Source organism: Porites lutea, chromosome 12 (genome assembly GCF_958299795.1).
Source record: "Porites lutea chromosome 12, jaPorLute2.1, whole genome shotgun sequence".
Lineage (NCBI taxonomy): Eukaryota > Metazoa > Cnidaria > Anthozoa > Scleractinia > Poritidae > Porites > Porites lutea.
This window is the reverse complement of record NC_133212.1, coordinates 836,590-858,789: the sequence shown is the minus strand read 5'-3', so window position 1 is coordinate 858,789 and position 22,200 is coordinate 836,590. Positions and strand designations below refer to the sequence as shown.

Below are 22,200 nucleotides of genomic sequence, written 5' to 3'. Positions count from 1 at the left end.
AGTTTTGGAAAAATTGCCACCACAGTTGTATTAGATAAAGATAAAAATCTTTTATGATCAGGGTTGCAATGACATCGGAGTTGTCACAGCAACGAAATGACGCTATTACCTATTTTACTTAAAGAAGCATTTCTCGGCACTGGGAACTGTTCTTCCAAAATCATTCACGGGAGCTTTTTCCTCCAATAGCGGCCTCGATGTTCGTGAAGTTTAAGCGAAATCTGTAAGAGCGTTATCGAGATATTTTGGGATAAAGATTTTATGGTTAGAAATACGGTAAAAAATGCATAATCTTGATGTTCGGCTGTTATCTGTAGAAAATGAAGCGCTTTTTACATGCAATTTCACCTCATAGTAGTTTCAATCTTTTTAAAAACGTGTGTGAAAGACCGTGGAGATATCTCCAGCCGATTGTTAGAAAGAAGGATTTGATTGGTATGTTTCGAGGCGCTTTTGTTAGCGGTTTTTGAACATTTTGGTCTACTTTAACAAATTAGCGAATAATTTTTAAACCGCTCGATAGATTTTTAAAAAAAATTAATATTCTTAAGATTAACCTTCCTTTTATATGCCCCTTTAGTTTCAAGATGATTGATATATTGTAAGGCAGTAAAATAAGGGCTAAAATTTGCCAATATTTTGGCAGAAATTTTGTGTTTACAAATGTGAGCCTCTCATTATTCAGGGTATTGTCTCCAAGGTTCATATTTTCGCGCATAACAATAGCTAGCATTTTTGCATATGTCAAATGCATTGTTAGTTACTGTTGTTCACGTGAAAATGAAACTTGGAGACAATGCCTTGAATAATGAGAGGTTTTCACTTGTAATAACGAAACTTCCGATAAAAAAGTAACGAATTGTAGCCCTTATTTTACTGCCTTACAATGTATCAATAATCTTGAAACTAAAAGGTCATATAAAAGAAAGGTTAATCTCAAGAATCTTAAATCTTAAAAAAAATCTATCGAGCGGTTTAAAAATTATTCGCTAATTTGTTAAAGAAGACCAAAATGTTTACAAAACCGCTAACAAGAGCGCTTCGATACATACTAATAAAACCCTTCTTTCTAGCAATCAGCTGGAGCTATCTCCATGATCTTTCACACACGTTTTTAAAAAGATTGAAACTACTATGAGGTTAAATTGCATGTAAAAAGCGCTTCATTTTCTACAGATAACGGCCAAACAACAATATTGTCCATTTTTTACTGTGTTTCTAACAATAAAAACTTCATCCCAAAATATCTCGATAACGCTCTTACAGATTTCGCTTAAACTTTACGAACGTCGAGGCCGCTATTGGAGGAAAACGCTCCCGTGAACGATTTTGGAAGAACAGTTCTCAGTGCTGAGATATACTGCTGCAAGTAAAATAGGTAATAGCGTCATTTCGTTGCTATGACAACTCCGATGGCGTTGCAACCCTGATCATAACAAATTTTCATCTTTATCTAATACAACTGTGGTGGCAATTTTTCCAAAACTTTGTTTATGGCGACGTAGTTTATGCTCAAACTTTGGAGGTATTGGCCTTGAAAAACTGTATCGAGCCTCCTTAAGCTAGGTTGCAGTGGAAAAGTTTACTGAAGGCAGCGATATTTGTGCAAAACATACATAACAAAACAAATAACATACCTTTTTGACAGTTTCTTGATGCCTTGTGACTGGCAAATGTAAGTTAGACAAGCAAGTCCTTCAACTGCAAGGCTTGGTTTTAGATTCTAGGATAAAATTAAATGTTTATTACTTCATTTGTGATAATATTGTTATTCAGACATGCTCCTTGAAATGACTGGCTTGATCTACATGTATACACTGGTTGTGATCTATAAAATCGTTGCAACTGAATTTTCGCTGCATGTGACTTCACTCTGTAATGGATGGACATCTTTCTGGAATATAGAGCTAAAACCGTTCCCACCCAAATCTCAAGTCCTTGTTTGTACACTGTACCACAACAAGTTGTGAGTTGTCTGGATGTTGGATTGACCTCAGGTTATAAATGTAGATGTTTTCAACATACTCAAAGCCTATAATTATGTCATATATGAACAAGAAGCTTTGAGTATATTGCAATGTGAAAATGTACCCACCTTACAAATACTTTCAGTGAGAGACTTCACCAAAGTTTCCTCCATGTTACACTTAAAACAGAGTTGAGCTGTTATCATGTAAGATGAAGCTAGAAGATCAGATATTCTGGACCCAAGTCCTTCCAATAAATATGGCAGTAAATGTGTCATAAACTTCTCTGTCACTGAAGGCATCACGTCCAGCACCCCAACAACTGTTGTTGTGTAGAATGTGATTAAAACCCTGGAACTTGACAGAGGAATTTTTAATTTGATCCCTTCTGTTACCATGTCACAAACTAGGGATAAAAATGAACTATCTGAAATACAGTGCTGCAAGAAAGCGGTCTTGGAAAGAGGAACACCGGCCTTTTGAATTGGACGCAGCCAATTCCACCTGGAATGTGGATCTTTTATTGCTAAAAGCTGCAAAACCCGAGCAAAGATGTTTGTTTCGTGAAAGGGAAGAATACAAGAGACCAAGCTGTCTACATTGTAAACATGAATCTGGTAACGTCGAATTAGCCACTCCAAAACTTTATGCGCTGGTTTCAGCAAGAAATACGGAGACAAATATTTCAAGAACTTTGAGATGTGTTGATCTAACTTCTCATTGACTTCTTTAGACTGCAATGTCCTTTCCAATGACTTGGAAGCATCACCAAATAGGGAATTATCGAATGCTGAGAAACCTGGTTCGATCACTTTCAACTCTTCAAGACCATTTAGAGCGATAGAAAAGATAGTTTCGTTGTCAATGTCCGCCGCTTCTTTAGCATCAAAGAGTAAAGATGCCTTCTTGCTGGTTTTAGAAGCAGCAGAGGGCAAACTGCCTGGAATTTGAAGCTGCTGTAACTGCCGTGCTAAAGAAGACATCTTGTATTTTTATGGGTTTTCCACGTGCCTGCAGTAAAGAAGGCCAGGATACATAGAGTGTCTCTCTTTTTTTGGAAGGGGAGAGAGGGTGGGGCGAGGGTACTAGTCGATCAAATCACCAGTCACTGATTGGCTATAAAAATAATTTTTATCCAATCAGATCGCGTCGCAGAGTTGACAAAAACGCGGGAAAATTGGCGGCTGCTGGTAGTAAGGGCAGAAAATCGAAAAAAGAGAAAACTTTTATGGTAGCAAAACAACTTTGACAAGAGCGACGCGCAATATAATTTAGTTTCTTGTTCTTTTTACTAACAGCTTAGAAACAACCAAAAAAGGAAGACCTAAAAATGCCAAGATACCTTGGGATAGACTATCTTGCGGATGTAAGTTCTTTCTTTTCCCTAATTTTTAACTGCTTTTTTTCAGACAATGGATTTTAAAACTTGCAAATTTTTGAAAGTGCATAAAAAGCTGGACTTTGAAAATCTCTTCAAGGCTTTGCAGCAAAAAAGAAACATGCGATCTCAGATGCTGCTCACAATACCAAGCCATCTAGAAAATGTTGAAGCATATTCACATAACGGAAAAGTTGGAAAAAACATTGGCCGTATTCCATGGGAGAGAGGTAAAATTTAACAGACGTGCATTCATATGTATTCATAGCTTTCGTTTTCGTTTTTATATAGCGTACCCAATCAGCGCTAAGATAAAACACTCACTTCGTTCACTGCAGAAATTTGGGTTTATTTTCGCCCATTTTTCATCATCTAAATTTCCATGACTAAATCCCTAAATAATTAATTTTTGTAATGAACAAAGAAAAATAAAAATGAATTGGGCTGGCTCTGACTTCCGTAAACTACGTTATCTCCACTGAACCGATACTTTATCAAAAGCTCTCGACTTTCATGAATTTTAGTTTACCTGAAATGAGTGGCCCCTACGTCCACAAAGGAAAAATAAATTCTAAAAAACAGCAAAAACAATTCAAAAGTCAGATATATAACACATTTTGGAAACTAGATTTTCAACGATATCAACGCTTTTTCGCTTGTTCCTAAGTTAAGTCCTGAATCTTTTAGTCTCTTTTCTATATTCCAGAAAGCGCCTTTAAGCTGTCCAGTAAACAGCCTGTAGACTACCTGTCACAGCTCACAGGCTCAGTTCAACTTCCAGAGCCGTACAGTCTACAAACCGGAACTGTTGAGGATATAGTTCCCAGCTCAAACCCAGACTCTCCTTTAGTATCTTTTGATGTGTGGTCCGATCTAGAAGAGGAGGTTGCAAACTACGTTGTCAGCGCTCTAACCCCTGATAAAGAAGAGTTTCAAGCTATAAATGAAAACCTGAACGGTAAGCATGTAGTTTTGTTAATGTCAGCGTTGCATATAAGTCGGTGAGTTCCGTTGCCAAGGCAGAAAGGATCCCAGCCAGAACTTGATTTGCCTGTGTTATCTCTACTCCTTTATATCTAAGCGCGTAGTCTAAAAAAGCGGCCAATGTTTATATTTATATATTCTGTGCATTGCTGTCTCACTGACAGGTGATTCCATGAAAGACAAATTAGAGGAGATGGAGAGCATAGACTATTTTCATGAGTCTCTTCAGAGGATACCTAGAGTCAAGGCATTATGTTCAAGATTAAAAACCAAACCTGTTGAAGATCCTCTTTTACTGGACAGGGAAGGAAATCCTCTCCAGGAGAAAAATCTCCCAAGGTAAATTTATCTCCTTCCCAGATCTCTTGTTGACGAAGCTCGCCTTCGGCTCGTCAACAAGACATCCGGATACGAGATTAAAGGTAAATGCGTCGAACCAGCAAAACAGTGACCTGTTTCAACCACCTCGCTCCTTGCCAGAAGAGTCTCTTCTTCTGTTTATTCAGCTCACCAAGAATAAAAAAAAAGGAAACTCTTTCATCAGGAAATCCTCGCCCACTCCTCCTTACTCACTCCCAATTAAAACGTGTTTTACAGACTTCTTTAAAATAGTCTGGGACAAAATAAGGTCAAAAAGTTCTCAAAATTACTTCATTTGATTGGTTTATCTAAAATTTTACTTGCAACCTGCTCTTTAAACTGAAGCCTTTTTGTTATGTTTCGCGCACAGAAATTGACTTATTGCTAGGTTTAGCCATTGAGGTACAGCTCTGATGGAGTGGATAAAAATGTAATTTCCTGAATATTTTTTTAAGGATGGAATTTAAAGTAAATATCCTGGAGGAATGTAAAAAGAAGCCAACAAACACAGACAAAGAAATATTCTTGAAGATTCTGAATAATGATACAGCTAAAGAGGTAATTAAATGAAGATTTTCCAATACGTAGCTATACGTGTTAAAAAGGTTGCTGTCAACTAAGGCCATATCGTACCAAAAAAACTATGCGGCTGTATGATCAGAATCCTGAGTCAAAGGGGAATTTCTATTCTGAAATGTAGCGTCTCACAAAGGCCGAAGACAAACGTTATGTTAACATAATTGCTAAATTATGTTATTACGCAGCGTGATTTTACAATGCAAAATGAAGAAATCGAGGACATCATTAGCTCGGTCATTCCTTCAGTCCAGCCAGCCTGTACTGTTAAAGCACAACAATCACTCGGACTACTCAAAGAGACACAATCTGAAGGTGAGAAATGTTCGCAGCGGATAAAGCACGAAACGTTCCTTGTGGCCGTGTTATTTACGAAAACATTACGTTGGTTCCTTTACTTATATTTTATTTCTTTCATTTCCAGTGGAAAAATCAGAGTTACTATCAGTGGGTCAGTTTGCTTTTGAAGACACTGAACCCTTTTTGGATAAGACAGCTACAGACTCAACGAAGACCACAATGAAAAAGAATGACTTCGTAACCCTGAATAGTGGTAACTTGTAATGGTGTCATTAATTAGCATTCATAACAACGCCCCTTGTACTGTATGTGCTAGATAGATAAAAATTATCTCAATTTTTGGTCATTAGAAGATGATTCAAAACCCGAAGATTTCCTGAAGGAGCAACAGCTATTGGAATCTCCATCTCACCTCTCAGACTTCCTGGTTACTGACAAAAATAGCAGGAACTTTATCAATGCTCTGGAAAAGTTTAAATTGCCGACGGATATTGAAAGGTAATCCTTGTAATCAGAGTGTATTCGACACAACAACAAGTTACTCTGGCCCAATGCAAATTTTAACATTTGCAGTTCAACACCCTAAAACGCGTTTAAAACTGAAACAAATCTTACCTTTGTTCAAATATATTTACGTTTAGTCAGTAAGTTCAAAACCAATGCTTTTTTTTCCTATTGCAGCCCACCAATGACACCTACTAAGGTATCGCAGTGTATCCAAAGCATATGGGAGAATGAGAGAATTCTCTTTAATGAACATTTGGCGATGGTCTTTCCTGGTATGTACATAATCATGCGTGAGCGTGCACTAAATTTTCACATAAAATTTTCAAATATTGGCTAGATAAAAGGCTCTCACTGACCTGCTCGAAAGCGAACCAAAGTATGGGAAACCATGAGCATCCCTTTATTAAAAGAAACATTTTTCACCTCCTTATAGTCGCTTATGTCTATTTAGGAACATTTTTTAGCCATTTGTTCTTTTAATCTGCTCTTTTGTCATCATACGGAATCAGTTTAAGTAAGGCGCTTAGGTACACATGTACAGGCATTTATGACTATAAACTCTTTTTCTTTTTCTCTTCCAGTACCAAGCACTTCACGAGAAAGAAGAAAGGGACACACCATGACTTTAGTTCAAGTAGCCTTAAAGAAGTTAACGCTGTCACAAGAGTGCTTGAGTGGACAGTTAGAATTAGGACTACCATGGGATCCTTTAGCTAAGTCAGTGACCGCAATAGAGACTTGTCGCAGAAATCTACAACGCCTTTCAGCATGGAGTGATAAAGGAGACAAAGCTGAACACGTTGACATCAGAAGCAGGGCGCTTTCACATTCGGGTGAAACCTTTTGCAAGAAAAACCTTCAAGGTGATAAACAACGTATACACAATGATGACAAGTGTTTAGAAACAAAATTATTTTTGTTAGAGTGCAAGCCTTTGAGAAAAAAGAAAAGACTGTAGTAGTTCCAGGTTTTCCGGCCAAGCACGAAAACAATGATGATAAAATAGCTGCTTGGAGAGTTTTCAATACTATTTCGAGTTCTTCAGTATCTTTAAAAGTGGTACTAACCTATCAAAACAAAGGGAAAACTATCTAATGAATTTTATGATGACTCAAATTTTTTTCAGCCCATCATCAAATCAAAACGCGCGAAGGAGAGAAGCGAAAATTCAATAATTCTTTGTTTGCTTTTGTTGCTATCTTACTAGAACTTCCATCAAATGAAGGATTACCACAGACGTCAATGGAAGAATCTTCATGCAAGATACAAGCCGAAAGACACCCAGGTAATAGGATGTTCAACAGAGCTCGACAATCCCATAACGTCGTAATTTATCAAGAGTTTGCCAAACTACTGCTGACCTTCTATCCTCGTAGGTAGTTTCCACTTTGGTTTAACAGTTTTGTGTATCACTTTACTTGACACAGGACATGAGTTAGTACCTACTGCAGCCACTACTGAGAACCAAAGTACATTGGACACGTCCAAAGGCCCCGCAAGGAAAGTGCAACGTTCCACAATCACCAAATCAGTTGCGACAAAAAGTAGCATAACTGCAAAAGAGGAAAACATATCCTTTGTTGTTCCAAGCACGACCTCCGACGTTTTAAGACAGAAACAAACTTCAAGCGGTCTTGAAGACTTTTTACTGCTGAGAAAAGGAAAACATGACACTTTGAAGCCACCCAGTCATCGTCAGTGCACGCCACCAAGTAAGAAAAAATGATAATAGAATAACAATAGATAATCTGCAGTGTTGTAAAGTACGATTATGGAAGGAACTTTTCAAATTTTAGTGGTCAACTTGACGCTGACTTTTCTTTAATCTCCTGTTAAGTCTATCTCAGTGGTGAATCTACAAAGGGGCCACAGGGGGATCCGCCCCCTTGTTTTTAAACCAAAACCGAGGCCCAAAGGGCCGACCGCCAAGAGCGCCCACACCCTCTCAGCCCTTACTTCAAGGTCTGAATCCGCCACTTTTATCTCCCGGCTCTGCCACTGTGATCTCTCTTCTGTAATCTCCACCTCCCCTGCAGGTTTAACACACCAGTTGGTAATTTGTACCACCAGTTACTTACTTGCAAAATATTTCCTCCGCTAACTTCTTTGTTACTTTTAGAAACAGTCGTGAAGGCAGCAAAGGTTCGCCCGTCCGTCTTTACCAAAGATACAAGTGTATCAGACCAGGGAGCACCTAAAAAACCTGCCGAAGAAACAAAAGGCTCTGGGTGCCAAGTCCAGCAGCAAAACATAACCGTTGAACTTTCAGACGAGTTCCAAGATGTCTTAAATGAGTTGATCGCACAAGTGAGACCCCTTCTGAGTAGGCTTCAAGACAATGGTGTCATTCCACAGTCCAAGACACTCTCAACCTTGAATCCAGAATACACAAGATTTGTGCTAAAGCAGGCTGAGATGTCTGTAAGAAAAACAGAGGAAAACGACCTGGAAACTCCGATATTTTGCATGACTGTGTGCTTACATGCGTTGGTTTCCTCTGTTGATATTCTCATGCAGAGTGGTTTAGAGGCAGCAATAGGTAAAGAAGTCCCTCATTTGGTGGCACAGTACTCATAATATACCCACTAGACAAATACTCATTTAAAAGAAAAATGGCACCGCTACCTATCTATTTACAGCAGCTATAATGTCTGAATAGACAATAACAGACAAAGCGTCTTATCCATTCAAATTATAGCCTCACAAGCAGCCGTTTTTGTCTCGTCACCCCTCGCTCCTCCCTGGAGACTATTCAAATCAAATCCTCTCAGTAATCTCCATGCTTCACTTTCCAGCAACGAATGTTTCTCTTCATTGAGATCAAAGAATCAGTGTAGGCTCTAGTTTGAAAGGTAGTTCAATTTTATATTGCGCCCACTTCATCTGAGATTTGTTCCGCTATTATGCGGAAAGGTACATCATATAAGTGCGTTCATTTCATTGGAGGTTATTGTCTTCTACCTTATTCATTGCAGCATACCTAAGCTCAACTCAGGAAAAGTATGGCGGTTCATTACGAGGAGCCCTTGAGTCGACACGAAGATATCTCTTTGAAACACATTTCTCTTTCCGGCAACGGAAGGTTCTGCACCCCAAGCTTTTAAAGTTGCTTGGTCTTGCAGCACAGTGGAGCAAAGAAGGAAAAGCAAGTCACTTAACAGCAGCAATCTTTACTTACGCTTTTCCTCAAAATTTAAACAACGAAATCATTGAAACCCTTTCAGGTGTGAATGGGGTTCAAGTGAGGCTATATACATCAGCTACGGAGATAAATGAAGTAGTTTGTGATGGAAACCTAGTTATTTATGTTGTAAGCGCTCTTTCTGTTACCGAGGACTTTCCCTGGGGCAGTTTTGACTTCGTGCTAGACTATGACCTCAACGCCGTGATGAGAAGAGAAGAACTTTCGAGTAGCCGTAGACTTAAAGCCCACATAAACCTCAGAACAAAGGCAGAAACTCAGTTGGATCAAAATTGTGCCCCAGAAGTGCAAGGCAAGTTTTTTGTACCTCAATATGTATATATAAATAGTAACAATTTTCTAATGACGATATAAACTAAAACATTACTTATCATTCAGCTGATCATTAGTACTGCCTCTCCCTATAATGCTATATAGCAGTATTACCATAACAAAAAACCTTTCTAGAACAAGATGCTTGCTAGGAACACTAGCTAGCAAATATACCGTAGCAATAGGTTCAAGTAGAAGGAGACTTGTTAGACTCTTGTTAAACTTAAATAGCGGCATATCAAACAAGAATACACTACCCTCCGTATTGCCTTTTGTACTTTGCAATGCTCCAACATCACTCCAACGCTCCACTTGGCAATGCAAGACTGCTTCACTTTTCTTCTTTTGTATTTGTGCTACGCCTTTGAAACCAGGCATCTATGACCAAGATAACACTGAGTTGTAATTTTTACCCCTATTTGGAAGAAGGCCAGTGCGCACTGAAAAATTGTTCTTATAGAGAGCTACAACGAATATTTTCCTTACAGGCAGTGGCCCTCAGTTCAGAGAAATACAGGTCGATGACCAATTTATATTCATCGGCAGCGATAAAATTACACTTCATGTAGATCTACTGCAGCTCCTCGAGACAAAGCATAACGTGCTGATTTACGAAAGACAGTATAGTTATCCCAGACCGAGAGATCCCTTAACCAAGATGTGTTTACAGCCAGATATAATGATAGACGAGAGGACCTGCATTCATCTACAGCACTTAACTTCTTTGGCTGATGAAGACAAATATGAGGGTCTCAGAGACACCGTGCTTTCATTGTCCCTTAAATGCAATAAGTGTTGTGTTATTCTGTATTCCAGCAAGGAACCAGAGTAAGTTGATACCAAAGGTCTTACAGCTACTGTTGTCATAAATAGAACCAATAGAACTAAGAAGCGATCCCCCGCGCAAGACAAAAACAAATTTTGACAACTAAACTAGTGACAAGCACTCAGGAAAAGCTACGTTCTTCGTTATATTAGCGAGCTACCTCCTGTGACGGCGATATTTATCAATTATTCCTCGAGCCCGAATGGGCTCCGAGTCAATAGCCCATGAGGCCGAAGGCCGAATGGGCTTTTGACTTAGAGGCCATGAGGGTAAGAGGAATAATTGTTTTAGTAAAATCCAACTAGTTGGTCAAAAAATATCGAGACAAAACAACGTTAGCTCAAAGCTAGGCTTCAATCCTTTTTTGCCGCCAAAAAGCCGGCGCTTTGCGCTACTAGTGGGCTATAACATATAGCCTAGTAGTAGCTCAACCAATCAGAACGCAGCATTGATGATAGACCACTAGTTGGATTTTACTAAAATAGTGATAGGAAGGTAGCCGTGCGAATGATAATGGTAATGCTGAGCCGGATGTTGTCGACAGTATATGATGCTGGTAATGAGCAGTTGATAGGAAAATAAACGCGTTTATTAAATTTAGGCAAAGTATGACAAGGGTTCTCCGTTGAAATAACGTTCAGATATGCTTACTCATTTTACTGTGATCAATTGGAAAAGTCTTGTTTCGATTCCCGTCAGATATGCATTCACTGGAGATGTTATTCGCCATTTGTCTACCCTGTTCGCTAGCATTGCGCATTTTCAAAAGAGTGACTTCGAAGTGGAGATTCTCTACTCGTTTGCTGCAGAGGAAACCGCTAAACTAATAAGACAAATAGGCGAAGTGAGTAGAGCCCAGTCAGCAGTGTGGAAAAAGCAGGAATGGATCAAAAGAAAATGGCTGACAAACGAGGCCAGCGCGGTAAGACAATTCGTTTGATATCATCCCGTCCAGTACAAATCCCTTTTTAACTTGCTTGATTGCTCTGAAATGCAATCTACACAGGTAAATGCTCTTCTGAAACATTCCGTTTCAAGAGTGTACGAATTGTGTCTGGGATTTAAGCTTATTTCTTTACCTTCTCTGTATTACATGGTCAACAGAACTATTCGACAAAAAGGAGCTCACAGGATGAGCTATAGTACTTTCCTTAAAACCTCGGATACCTTGACAACTATGACTAACTAAAACAATATGTATTTCCCCGGAAGATTTCAGTGAACTCTGTGTTAGACTTTTCTTACTGTGTTAGATTCTTCCTCCCAAATTAGTGTTTTTTCGCCTTTGCTAGTTTCCACGTAATAGTAACTGCTTTGCGCGTACGCTTCAACGGTTTTTGTCTTATGTTATTGAAACATTGAAAACGTTGAAAATTATTCGCTGTTTGTAACAGTAATTGATCGAGAGTTTATATTTGCTAACTTTGTGGTACTATGGTTTTCAGCATGAAAAATTCCTGCTGTCCCTTCCATGCATGAATTCATTCAGGTAAGCTAAAGGGATTGAGTCACGCCGTACAAGCTGAAAACTTCAGCCCCTCCTTCATTTACTCGTTTATCGTCTATTCCGTTCTCTCCTTTATTATCTCGCAAATAGAAAAAACCCAGATTTCTCCTCCAATGTTGACACTAGAATGTTCCTTCCTTTTCAGTGCTCAAGTGATGCTCACTGCTGCTCCATTAGCTACACTGCTGAAAATGACCCTCACAGAACTGAAAGAAACTTGCCCTTGGATTCCTCAGCGAATTCTAACGGTATGGCAGTAGCTTGAATCAGTTTTCACATTAGACATGTTAGAAAATCATGGTACTTAACGATAGTCATCACCCACCTTCATCAGTCAGTTCTTCCTCCTTGATTTTCGAATAATCTATGCCTTTCAAGCTTATATGGTTCTGTTTAAAGACAATGGGCATTTCGCAGCACACCATAGAATTATCTCTTTACATTGAGTTAAATAATCAGTTTATATCCTGGACAAGTCTTTTTGTGCTGCGGTTTCTGGCTTATCCATTGAAATACGCGAAGGACAAGGCTTTTCTTGTGTAATTATAGTATTTTGTTGACACTTTATCTGACAAGTATAAACTAGTAAATATCGGTCAGCAATCGTTTATGCTTAAGGCGAAAATAAAAAGTGCCCTAACTCACTAGGATAAGGCGATTTATTATAATATCAACAATACCAAAATTAATGCTTTTTTATCGTTAGGAATTTCACAGAACTATTAACTGGTGTTCTGAATTGAACGATTACCACACAGCTTATTCCTGTGTTCGGCCGGTACAGAAAATATTTCAGCAGTGCAATCAGATATCAGAAAGCAGATACAACGAACATATAGACGAAGCATCACCTTTCCATATGGCAACTCCGCCCTTTAATTCGTCACCAGATAGCGTGGTTACCAACACAAGCGATTCCACTATAACATGGATGGATAACATTGAACACAATGGTGACTTACTGCAGGAAATCATAAGAAATGCTGATAGCGATAAGAGTTACTATAACTGGTCCTATAAAGGTGATAAACCCACGACTATTGCTGTACCAGATACCTCAGTAACTGTGGATAGACCTAATATTTACGTATCTCAAAAGGATTGCATTGGAGCGCACCATCGACAGAACGGAGACTGTTCGGTTGATCAAAGCTCTGTTGACAATGGCTGGAAATCTTTAATGGACAAGAACTCTTCAGCGTCATTGGAGGACCGTGTTGCCCTGGATTTAAAACGATGTATTTCAGGGGTAAAGGTAAACGTGGGCAAAATAGCGGTTGACTATAACAGTCTTCAAAGTCCTTGTTCGACTTTGAAAAAACACTTTTTTGTAAATTTTAAACAAGAAATAGAAGATAAAGTAGTGCTTGCTGTGTAGCACTGAAATTAAATGTCACAGGTAAAGACATTTTGATTTCAGAATCCTAGAAAGTGCAGAGAATACCTAACGTCAAATATCACCCTTTGAAACCACAGTAATAACATATGATATGGGGTGAGGCAGGAGTACTAAACAGCCTACTTACCATTCAACCTCGTTCCCAAGGGAAAGGCAATGTTGCAAGGATGTTCCCATCTCTTGTGCTCGTTCTTTTGAGATTCCGGAGGCTTTGATTTCCTTCCCCTTCCACATTTTTCTTGTCCACAATTGCAAAACCTAATCATATCTATTTTTTTTAATCAAAGTTACCCGACAACCGCTATGAGTTCAATCCACATCCTCATCTCAACCCCGACCAACACCTGTTGACTAAAGATCCAGCAGGTCCTCACTCTAGAGAAGGTTTTGCCGCTAAGGTTCGTTGGAGACCAGAGAACTTCAGCCAAAGTCAGTCGAGAACGGCTGATAAATCGTACGTTTTGTCTACTGGCAGAGAATCCGACTTTACAGACTTGGGATTTCCTGGGAAGGCCAACTCGTCTATTTTTCACACAGCTGTGGACAATACAGGGCGTCCTCCATTGCGTGATGCAGAGCAACAATACCGCGTTGAACCGCACTCGGGAATAGGCCGAGTGCATCAAAGACAACAGAAACCAGACTGTTATTCACGAACAGATTCTAATGCTCCGCAAGCACATCTGAAGAGTTCGATGGGAAGAGATCTATCTGGCAATCGCACAAGGTCAGTCAACTCAATCATAGAAAGTCCCGCAAAGAGGACCGTTTTAACCTTAGATCTCAGGTTAACTGGGTACGAATTTTGAAAACCTCCTCGCATAGTCTGCATACAGGTCTCTTACTTCCTTTGTTGCTCGCGGGCAACAAATGAACTAGAAGACGTCTGCACGCCGGTAAGTGGGTTCAACGACTGCACACTGACCCATGGTATCTATTGAAGGAAAGCAAACACTCATTAGGGCCTCTGATGTGGTTAAGAATATTCCTCGCACCTACGATGACCTTGCTTGTTTCACTATCGATTCCACGTAAATATAGTACTTATTTCTCTTTGTACCGCCATTTCTTCAGGGATGGGAGCTGATATAAGAATTATCTTGTTTAGACTGTGAGGCGCTTGAGCGTGACTGATTGTTTGCACTCTTTGTTTTACAATACTCATATGAACTTTACTTGCGTACAGGCATCCCGTGCGTGTTCTAAACCTAGGAGATGAGAACTTCCATGTGCCGCCCACAAAGGTGGGAATCGCTCAGCCACAGAGGCGCACTTATTGTTTAGCTGGTCAGGTGTTGGGAGAGAACAGTGTCGCCAGTCAACACAAGAGATTTAGCCTTGGCATTGAGAAATCCACTGGCGCCAATACAGAATCTATTTCTCAAAGGGTAAGTGGACAAAATACTTCAGAGTCTCTTTTTGAAACAGAATACAATTGAACCTCCTTTAACCGGCCACCCTTGCAATAGGGGTACTGGCAAGAGGCCGCTTAATGGAGGTTTATCGTAAATAAGCATAGTCTTTTGCAGAAACGTCTTGAAACAAAAACATGACAGGAGCAGCACTACTGGCGTACACTCGGTCGTCACCTTCTTTCTCGGAATTTATTTTCCTTCAAAGCCACACTAAGTGTATCAAGCGCTTGACGACCGCTTAATAGAGGTGAAAACAATGGACTAACTCTTCTGGGACGGCTAAAAGGTGGCCGCTAAATAGAGGGTTAATTCCCCATTCTTTTCGACAATTATTTCGGGACTTTGGTTACGGGCACCTTAATAGGAGCCGAGGTCGCTTAATGGAGGTTCGACTGTACTTTGTAAGAAACATCGAAATAATGTGAGGAAAAGCATTAAGAGTCCGTCACCCTAGAAGGCAACATTTTGTAAACGTTCATTGTGAGAAATCAAAACGGGGAATTATTCTCATACTTTTTTTTATTCTAAAAACCAAGGAGAATCAAACAAATCATAACAGAGGAGCTTTATTTAAAACATTTATAAACATTCACGGGTTGCCTCGGCCTTAGTCCTTCCTCGTTATTGCCGTACTCTGTATAATAAAGAAAATGAAGAAAACTCAACAGCTAAATTAGTCTTTTCGAGAGTCCGTGTGAGCAATGTGCTGGCGTCGCCTCCCTTAAGCCTTTCTTTCCCCTCTTTATACGTACATAAAACTCTGACATTCACTTCTGCAGAAATCAATTTAGCCTGCGAAAACAGCCCTCTCTCCTCGCCCCTCGCCGCTAGGGACGTTTTCGGGGAGCGAGGAGGGACGGCTGTTTTCACAGGCTAAAATCAATTCAACTAATTAAAACTGAAAGTCCCACAACACTTTAACATTGCGACCTCCCAATCAAACGTTTTTGAACTCGCCCCAAGTAATGACACAACACTACACAGTCAGACAGTACAGATCCTTTATTGTCAATTCATTACAGATAAGTAGACAGGCTTCTCTATCACGTATATGAACTGTATACTTCCCAATCATCGGTTTCAATTCTTCAAACTAATACATTGAAACCCGTTAAAACGGACACAGAGGAGACCATAGTAAGTGTCGGTGTTGAAGGGGTGTCCGTATTAAGCGGGTCGAACTTACAGAAAATGTAAGGGCTTCACTCCACAGGGACAAAGCACACTGTCCTTAATAGTGAGGTGTCCGTATTAAGCGAGTGTCTGGAAAGCGGGGTTTGACCATATATTTTGGACAGTTCACAATGTTCATGAATCTTTTAGTGACTAACTACTACTACTAATGGGTAGTTAAAAACAAAGAGTTCTGAAAATCAATAGCAAGATGTCCTTTTAAAAGGAGATTCCGTTCAGCTTTATTTTTCCAAGCCAACCATCTTTATGCTCAGATCCCACAGCTTCTTGGCCGCATCATCATCTTGGGCACCCTTGGATGGCTCCACAATGCGGCAATCACACAGGTATTTTCCACTAACTCCATCCATTTCTTCAGAGACTGCACAGTAGATGGAAGTTTGAGCACCCTGTTCTGCGGTCTTGAACATGTACCAGCGGATTGGATAGAACCAAAAACTGGAGAAAAACATATGGCGCTGTAGTTCGGTACTGACAGCCCCCGGGTGCAGTGCATTCACAGTCACATGGGTACCCTCCAGGCGTTTGCTCAGCTCGCGTGTGAATAACACATTTGCAAGCTTGCTGTTATAATAGGCCGCCCATCTGTCGTAACTTTTTTCATAGTTTATGTCTGTGAAGTTGATCTTGTCACTTCCCATCCTGTGGGCGTAGGAAGACACGTTTATGATTCGACTCGGCTGTGAACGCTTCAGTCGGTCAAGCAGTAACATCGTCAGGAGGAAATGCCCAAGATGATTCGTACCAAACTGCATTTCAAATCCATCCTTTGTCTGCTGATATGGGCACATCAGCACTCCAGCGTTGTTGATGAGGACATCAACGCGGGATTCGAGGCTTAGAATTTTGTCAGCAAACGTGCGAACAGACTTTAACGAAGCCAGGTCTAGCTCCTCAAGGAAAACATTCGAGTTTCCACTGCGTTCTTTAATTTCTTTCAGTGCTTCTTTGCCCTTTTGGAGATTTCTGCAACCGATTATGACCCTTGCTCCTCGCCTGGCTAAATCCACTGCGGTTTCTTTGCCGATACCACTGTTTCCACCAGTGATAACAACTGTCTTGCCGTCTAGGCTTCTTTTACTTTTACATTTGGGACCCTGAAAGTACATTTTCCCTGCATAAAGGACAGCGATTGCCGCTACACCGATCGCAGTTGGAACAGCCATGTTACTCTGAGTTACTTCTTAAATGCCGAGTCACGCTTACGCTCAGCAACTCCGATATTGCCTTGTCCCTAGGGATACGTCAACGAAATGCATTGACCGAGAAGGCATGAGATATACCAGAGAAGCTTGATTTAAAATATTTATATATATTTATCAACATTCACGGGTTGCTCGGCCTTAGTCCTACCTCGTTATCTCTGTACTCTGTACCATAAAAAGGAAATTGAAGAACATTCAACAGCTAAATTCGTCTTTCCGAGAGTCCGTGCGTGTAATATGCCGGTGTCCACATTAGGGTCCACTTAAACCCCTATTTTAGCAATAAATAGGCGGAGCACCCTTACACAATTGGCAAAAGAAATACTGTTTTTTTTTAAACTTATTACAGGCATACAAGGGAGAACGGGAGATACCTCGGATACAACAACCTCAAGAGGGTACATACAATGAACATTTTGTAATAGGAGTAAAATGAGCACTGATGCTAATAGCCTGTAAAAAAACAAGTGCACACTTTGAACAAAGCAACACAAACATTTTTTTACTTATTTTTACTTTGCATTGCTGAAGTTCTTTACTTCGCTTCACTGGCAGGATAATGTATTCATTAAAATATCGCGATATTTACAACAAGTCAATAACAAACGCACTGCACGCGCAGGAAAACAAATGTAAACTAGGTTAGCGCTAACTAAAGAGTAACAAAACGCCATTATTACAAAAGTTACATTAGATGGTAAACGTAGGAATTACGTACGGCCACTCTGGTCAAAATTTTAAGCTAAAAGAAAACAATCTTGCCACTCAAACGCTGAAGGTCCTTGAGCTTCAAGGTTGTATTTCTCAATAAATTTACAATTCAAATTAACAGAAATTCACTGACCGTATTTTAATTTATGCTAACTAAACTTTAGATTTGGATGACTGGTCACTCTTCTCATCATACTTACCTGCTAAGCGAAGAAAGCTAACTTATGAAAGGATTCCAGGAGTACCTAGTGGGCAAACCAAACTTGTATTCAAGAATGATTTATAACTGAATGCATTCTGCTGTTGGCAGCCCTTGGGAAGTGTACCTAATAAAGACAATCTATTTGCCCCACCAACACTGGGTAAAGGTCAAGGAGCAGCAAGAACTGAGAGCAGGAAAAACGTATCCCTTCAATGGACAAAAGGTCAATATTAAAAACGGACATGTTTTTTACTCTTAACAGAAGATAAGGTCTATCAGTTAAGGAAACACTGTTGACCCCCTTACTTTCATCAGTAAAACTGAAGTTTAAAACATTGATTTTGAAGCTTAAAAGCAAAGGAGTTATTCCAAGTTTAATCTCGTCCTCAGCAAACTATATTAGCTATCCACTTTATCACCATTTGACAATGGGCTCTCTGTGATTGGAGGATGTGATAAAACTCTGTCAACCAGACCAAAGTCTTTTGCCTCATCAGCAGATAAAAACTTGTCCCTTTCAAGTTCTTTCTCTGTAAGATTGAAATAAAAAATAAACACAAGGATGCATTCATGAACAAAGAAACTGATCTGTGGCTCTAAGTTTCTTATTGGTGTAGGCACCAGGTAATACCTCATATATTGCCAGAATAAACTTGAAGCTAGAACTGGAAGATTTTCTTTTATGTAAATGTTTTCACGGCTTGGGGTTATCTGTTTTTCTCCTGAACAAGTATATGGCTTTAAAAATAGTATCAAAATAGTACTGATATCAACATGCAACATTACTTATAAAAGGTACGTTTTGCAGCTGAATAACAACTGCCTCCTCCTCCCTTTCTAATGAAAATGGGATCATACCTATTACTTCAATTGGCTGGCCAGTGTGTTTCACGTAGATGTTGTTTATTAACCTCTTTAGGTTTAAAATCTCCTCAGCTTGAATAGCAATGTCTGTAGCTTGCCCCTACAATGGAAGTTTCAAATAAATTAATCAAAGTGAGGTACAACAGATAGGTATGCCAGCCTAATAAATATGAGCAGGGATACAATGTACCAATCCTCAGGTGTGAAGGTTGAGAGAAAAACTGCTGTTCTGCTGCTATAAAACAAACTTGTTGTAACAAGTGGTTTTGGTGGTAAATATAATGTAATAATGTATCTCCCTAGTCTTCTTATCTGTGAACAAACTTGCCATATACTTGTTTGGCTCCCAAACCCTCTGAAAAGTACTACTTCACAATATGTCAGGAATCTGAGATTCTTACCCGAGCTCCACCATGTGGTTGATGCACCATCACCCTGGAATTAGGTAAGCAGTGCCTAAGACCTGGAGTACCAGCTGTTAGCAACAGTGATCCCATGCTACAGGCCTGTCCTATACACCATGTAGAGATAGGAGGCTGAATGTACTAAAAAAGGAATCACAGAAATATTACTGCTAGTAAATACCTACTGTTATCTAACAAAACCAGAGTAGTTCACTATTTAAGTGGATATTAGGCATAAATTTGCTCAGTCCCACACAGATTGTTGTTGTAACAGAAGCAGGCTAGTTCAGTTAATAAAACATTCATCTGTGGTGTGAAATGTCAAAGGTCTAGGCCAATATAGCTTGTTCACAGACCATCTAGTTTCTCTTCAAAGTCCGTTGAGCACCCATGATAAAATATACACTGAGGGGGATTTATTGACCACCAGTGCCAGGGGGTAGTGGTGGTGGAAGAAGAAAATATATATTATCTTTCTCGCGCTCCTTGCTCGTTCATCGAAATGAACGAAAAGAAAAATAAAACGTCTGTGTACAGGCTAAGGCCAATAATCAGCGACAACTGGCTGTTCCCGTGGTAAAAGATTACACCAATCTGTGGCTTGGATGACCATGATGAAATGGTAATTCCATCACCAACAGGGAACATAAAAACATTGTTATTGCTAGGGTACTTTGTACCAAATGAATTGAAACTAAAATAGGAGACACTTTTCAAGTCTTTGCATGGTAGCTTTAGAGAATCATAATGCATGTAAGATGCCAACCTGCATTGTATCATAAATAGCCAAGCCTGCTGTGACAGAGCCACCTGTTGAATTAATTAAGAAAAAGATGGTAAGGAAATATCAGTAATTTGCCCACCAAGTCAGAAGGCAAGTTAACACATTAGGAAATTGGTTACTTCTGTGTCATTCGTACCTGGACTGTTGATGTACATATGGACAGGAGTTCGACCATTCTCTGACTGTAAAAAGAGAAGCTGAGCCACTACAAGGCTAGATGTTTCATCTGTTATCTGTAAAATAATATCCCCAAAAAGATTAAAAGATTATGTACAACAAAATCGAAATTCCAGACATATTTTCATCTGATCAGTTGTTTTGCTGTTGGGCATCTACTTTGTCCTTATGTCTACAGGAGTAAACAAAATTTTTAAACATAAGCAATCCTGAGAAGGTTTGTGGGATCACCAAACGCTTATTTCAAGGAAAGATAGTGACATTCCAGCACCCTCCACACCAGAAAATAGCAGAGAATGGCCTTAACTAAGTTACTTACAGGCCCCATGACACACACTATCCGCTCTTTAAGAAGACGAGAAAAAATGTCATACGCTCTTTCACCTCTGCCCTGGAAAGAATAATGTATTAAATTTAGAATACAAATGATATTTATAACAACATGATAATTATGTTTTTGCATCAAATGCAAACTTGGAAATAAATTTGAGCCCCAGATGGGATTCGAACCCATGACGTTCCATGATCTAGTCAGATGCTCGAACCACTGAGCTACTGGACACTCGAGGACCAGCAGGGGTGAAATGTCAGTCTTTGACTAGAACTGCATCACGCAGTCATATGGTCAAATCAGTACAAGTACATATGACTCATAGAGGGGGGGTGAATAGGCGAACGGATCGGTGGATTTTTAAAACATTTTTGCCCGGATTTTGGACTCAAAGGGAGATTTTAATGGATTTCCGGATCCTACAACTGCAGCGGAATGCAGATCCATCTATTTTTTGGGTCCGGATTTTGGACTTTGCGTGTAATACAAATATTTTTGCCCGGATTTCGGATTCAGGGCGAAAATTTAACGGCGGATTTGGTTAATAAATCATAACAGATTGGTGGATTTGCTACCCCTATTCAACCCGCTCCTCTTAACAAAGTCACATTAAGGCATATCATAGATACAACCATCCAACCACCAAGTGAGTCATTTGTAGAAGTACACCAACAAGATATGTTCTTACATCAAATGGACACAAGGTGAAAAAACTGAACCTTCAATGTAATTTGAACTTACGACCCCCTGTGATCTAGCCAGTCGCTCTAACCACTGAACTACTGGAGACTCGGTGGTGTTCAAGGGTGACATCAAATGTGGGTTTTGAACTACATCACGCCGTCATATAGATCCAAATTCTGTTATCTCTTAGGGTCGTTGCATTTAATTTCTCGACCCCGCCCTACCCGTACCCCCACTGATGAGGAGTTTTTTCCTGAGCCCTTCAGAAAATTATTCCTGCCTAGAGTTCCCCACAAAATTAACATTTATCCTTAGAAGCCCTCAGAAATGGTACTGTTTTTGTTCTGTATCCCACAGAAAATGTGGTTATGTTATTTACCATCTTTAGTGTGACTATATATCCATCATCCCTACATCGATGATGTAACTTTGCACTTTCATACGTTAATAAGAAGGTTTTATACCGTCTGTTCGATGACCATAGGAATCAAAAACTGCCTTCGGCAAGAGGTGTGAATCCCTCTAGATAACCTAGAGATTACCTAAAAAGACAAAAATTGGTCAAGGTTTAAATTTGTTTGACGTTCCTGTACAAGAGAAAGGTGCACTTTTCTTACGCGAAAGCCTTGTCGAGCCGCCATTTTGTATTCTTTGTTGAAGCCGCTGGATATTATTACTGTCGACTCTTGAACTAGTTTTCCAGTCCTGACCCTACACGGGAGTGGAAGTTGCTCTCCCCTTTTTTTTTCATTTCGCTCCGCACATCCTTGAAAGGCTTTGAGAGCTACAGAAATCTTTTACTCACATTTTTTCCTTGCTAATATCCCTAATGCAAAAAAGGAAAACTGTTCATGGTCAAGTTACGGTTGCGGAGTTAGGTACATCAAACTTTGAAATTTACTTCCCACGGT

At 39.7% G+C, this 22,200-nt stretch overlaps 3 protein-coding genes and 1 pseudogene across 4 annotated transcripts in view; 1 reads left to right on the top strand and 3 right to left on the bottom strand.

Annotated features, from left to right (window-relative positions):
• LOC140921265 (HEAT repeat-containing protein 1-like) overlaps positions 1 to 2,964 on the bottom strand; it is a 29,993-nt gene extending 27,029 nt beyond the window's left edge. Inside the window, exons 1-2 of the mRNA XM_073371250.1 lie at positions 2,096 to 2,964; positions 1,638 to 1,723 (exon numbers count right to left, since the gene is read on the bottom strand). Of these exons, the coding sequence (XP_073227351.1) occupies positions 1,638 to 1,723; positions 2,096 to 2,950 (941 nt within the window). The 5' untranslated portion in view covers positions 2,951 to 2,964. The remainder of the gene's footprint in view (positions 1 to 1,637; positions 1,724 to 2,095) is intronic.
• Positions 2,965 to 3,197: 233 nt separating this feature from the next.
• Positions 3,198 to 10,418, top strand: LOC140921842 (uncharacterized). Its single transcript, XM_073371842.1, has 16 exons — positions 3,198 to 3,333; positions 3,446 to 3,575; positions 3,684 to 3,691; positions 4,033 to 4,342; positions 4,494 to 4,668; positions 5,145 to 5,247; positions 5,454 to 5,580; positions 5,690 to 5,818; positions 5,916 to 6,063; positions 6,247 to 6,344; positions 6,654 to 6,947; positions 7,280 to 7,357; positions 7,500 to 7,784; positions 8,192 to 8,611; positions 9,048 to 9,566; positions 10,075 to 10,418. The coding sequence occupies exons 1-16, from the start codon at positions 3,298 to 3,300 to the stop codon at positions 10,416 to 10,418; spliced, it is 3,204 nt and encodes a 1,067-aa protein (XP_073227943.1). The 5' UTR covers positions 3,198 to 3,297.
• A 5,468-nt stretch (positions 10,419 to 15,886) lies between these two features.
• Positions 15,887 to 17,150, bottom strand: LOC140921403 (retinol dehydrogenase 13 pseudogene; annotated as a pseudogene).
• Positions 17,151 to 18,287: 1,137 nt separating this feature from the next.
• On the bottom strand, positions 18,288 to 21,967 carry LOC140921404 (ATP-dependent Clp protease proteolytic subunit-like). 2 transcript variants are annotated; one of them, XM_073371401.1, is made up of 8 exons: positions 21,907 to 21,967; positions 21,754 to 21,831; positions 20,594 to 20,665; positions 20,234 to 20,330; positions 20,080 to 20,123; positions 19,311 to 19,454; positions 18,904 to 19,009; positions 18,288 to 18,575 (listed from the first exon to the last, which is right to left on the bottom strand). In XM_073371401.1, the coding sequence occupies exons 1-8, from the start codon at positions 21,928 to 21,930 to the stop codon at positions 18,445 to 18,447; spliced, it is 696 nt and encodes a 231-aa protein (XP_073227502.1). In that variant the 5' UTR covers positions 21,931 to 21,967; the 3' UTR covers positions 18,288 to 18,444. The 2 variants fall into 2 exon arrangements, with proteins under 2 accessions (XP_073227502.1, XP_073227503.1); XM_073371402.1 differs by lacking the exon at positions 20,594 to 20,665.
• Positions 21,968 to 22,200: the final 233 nt, after the last annotated feature.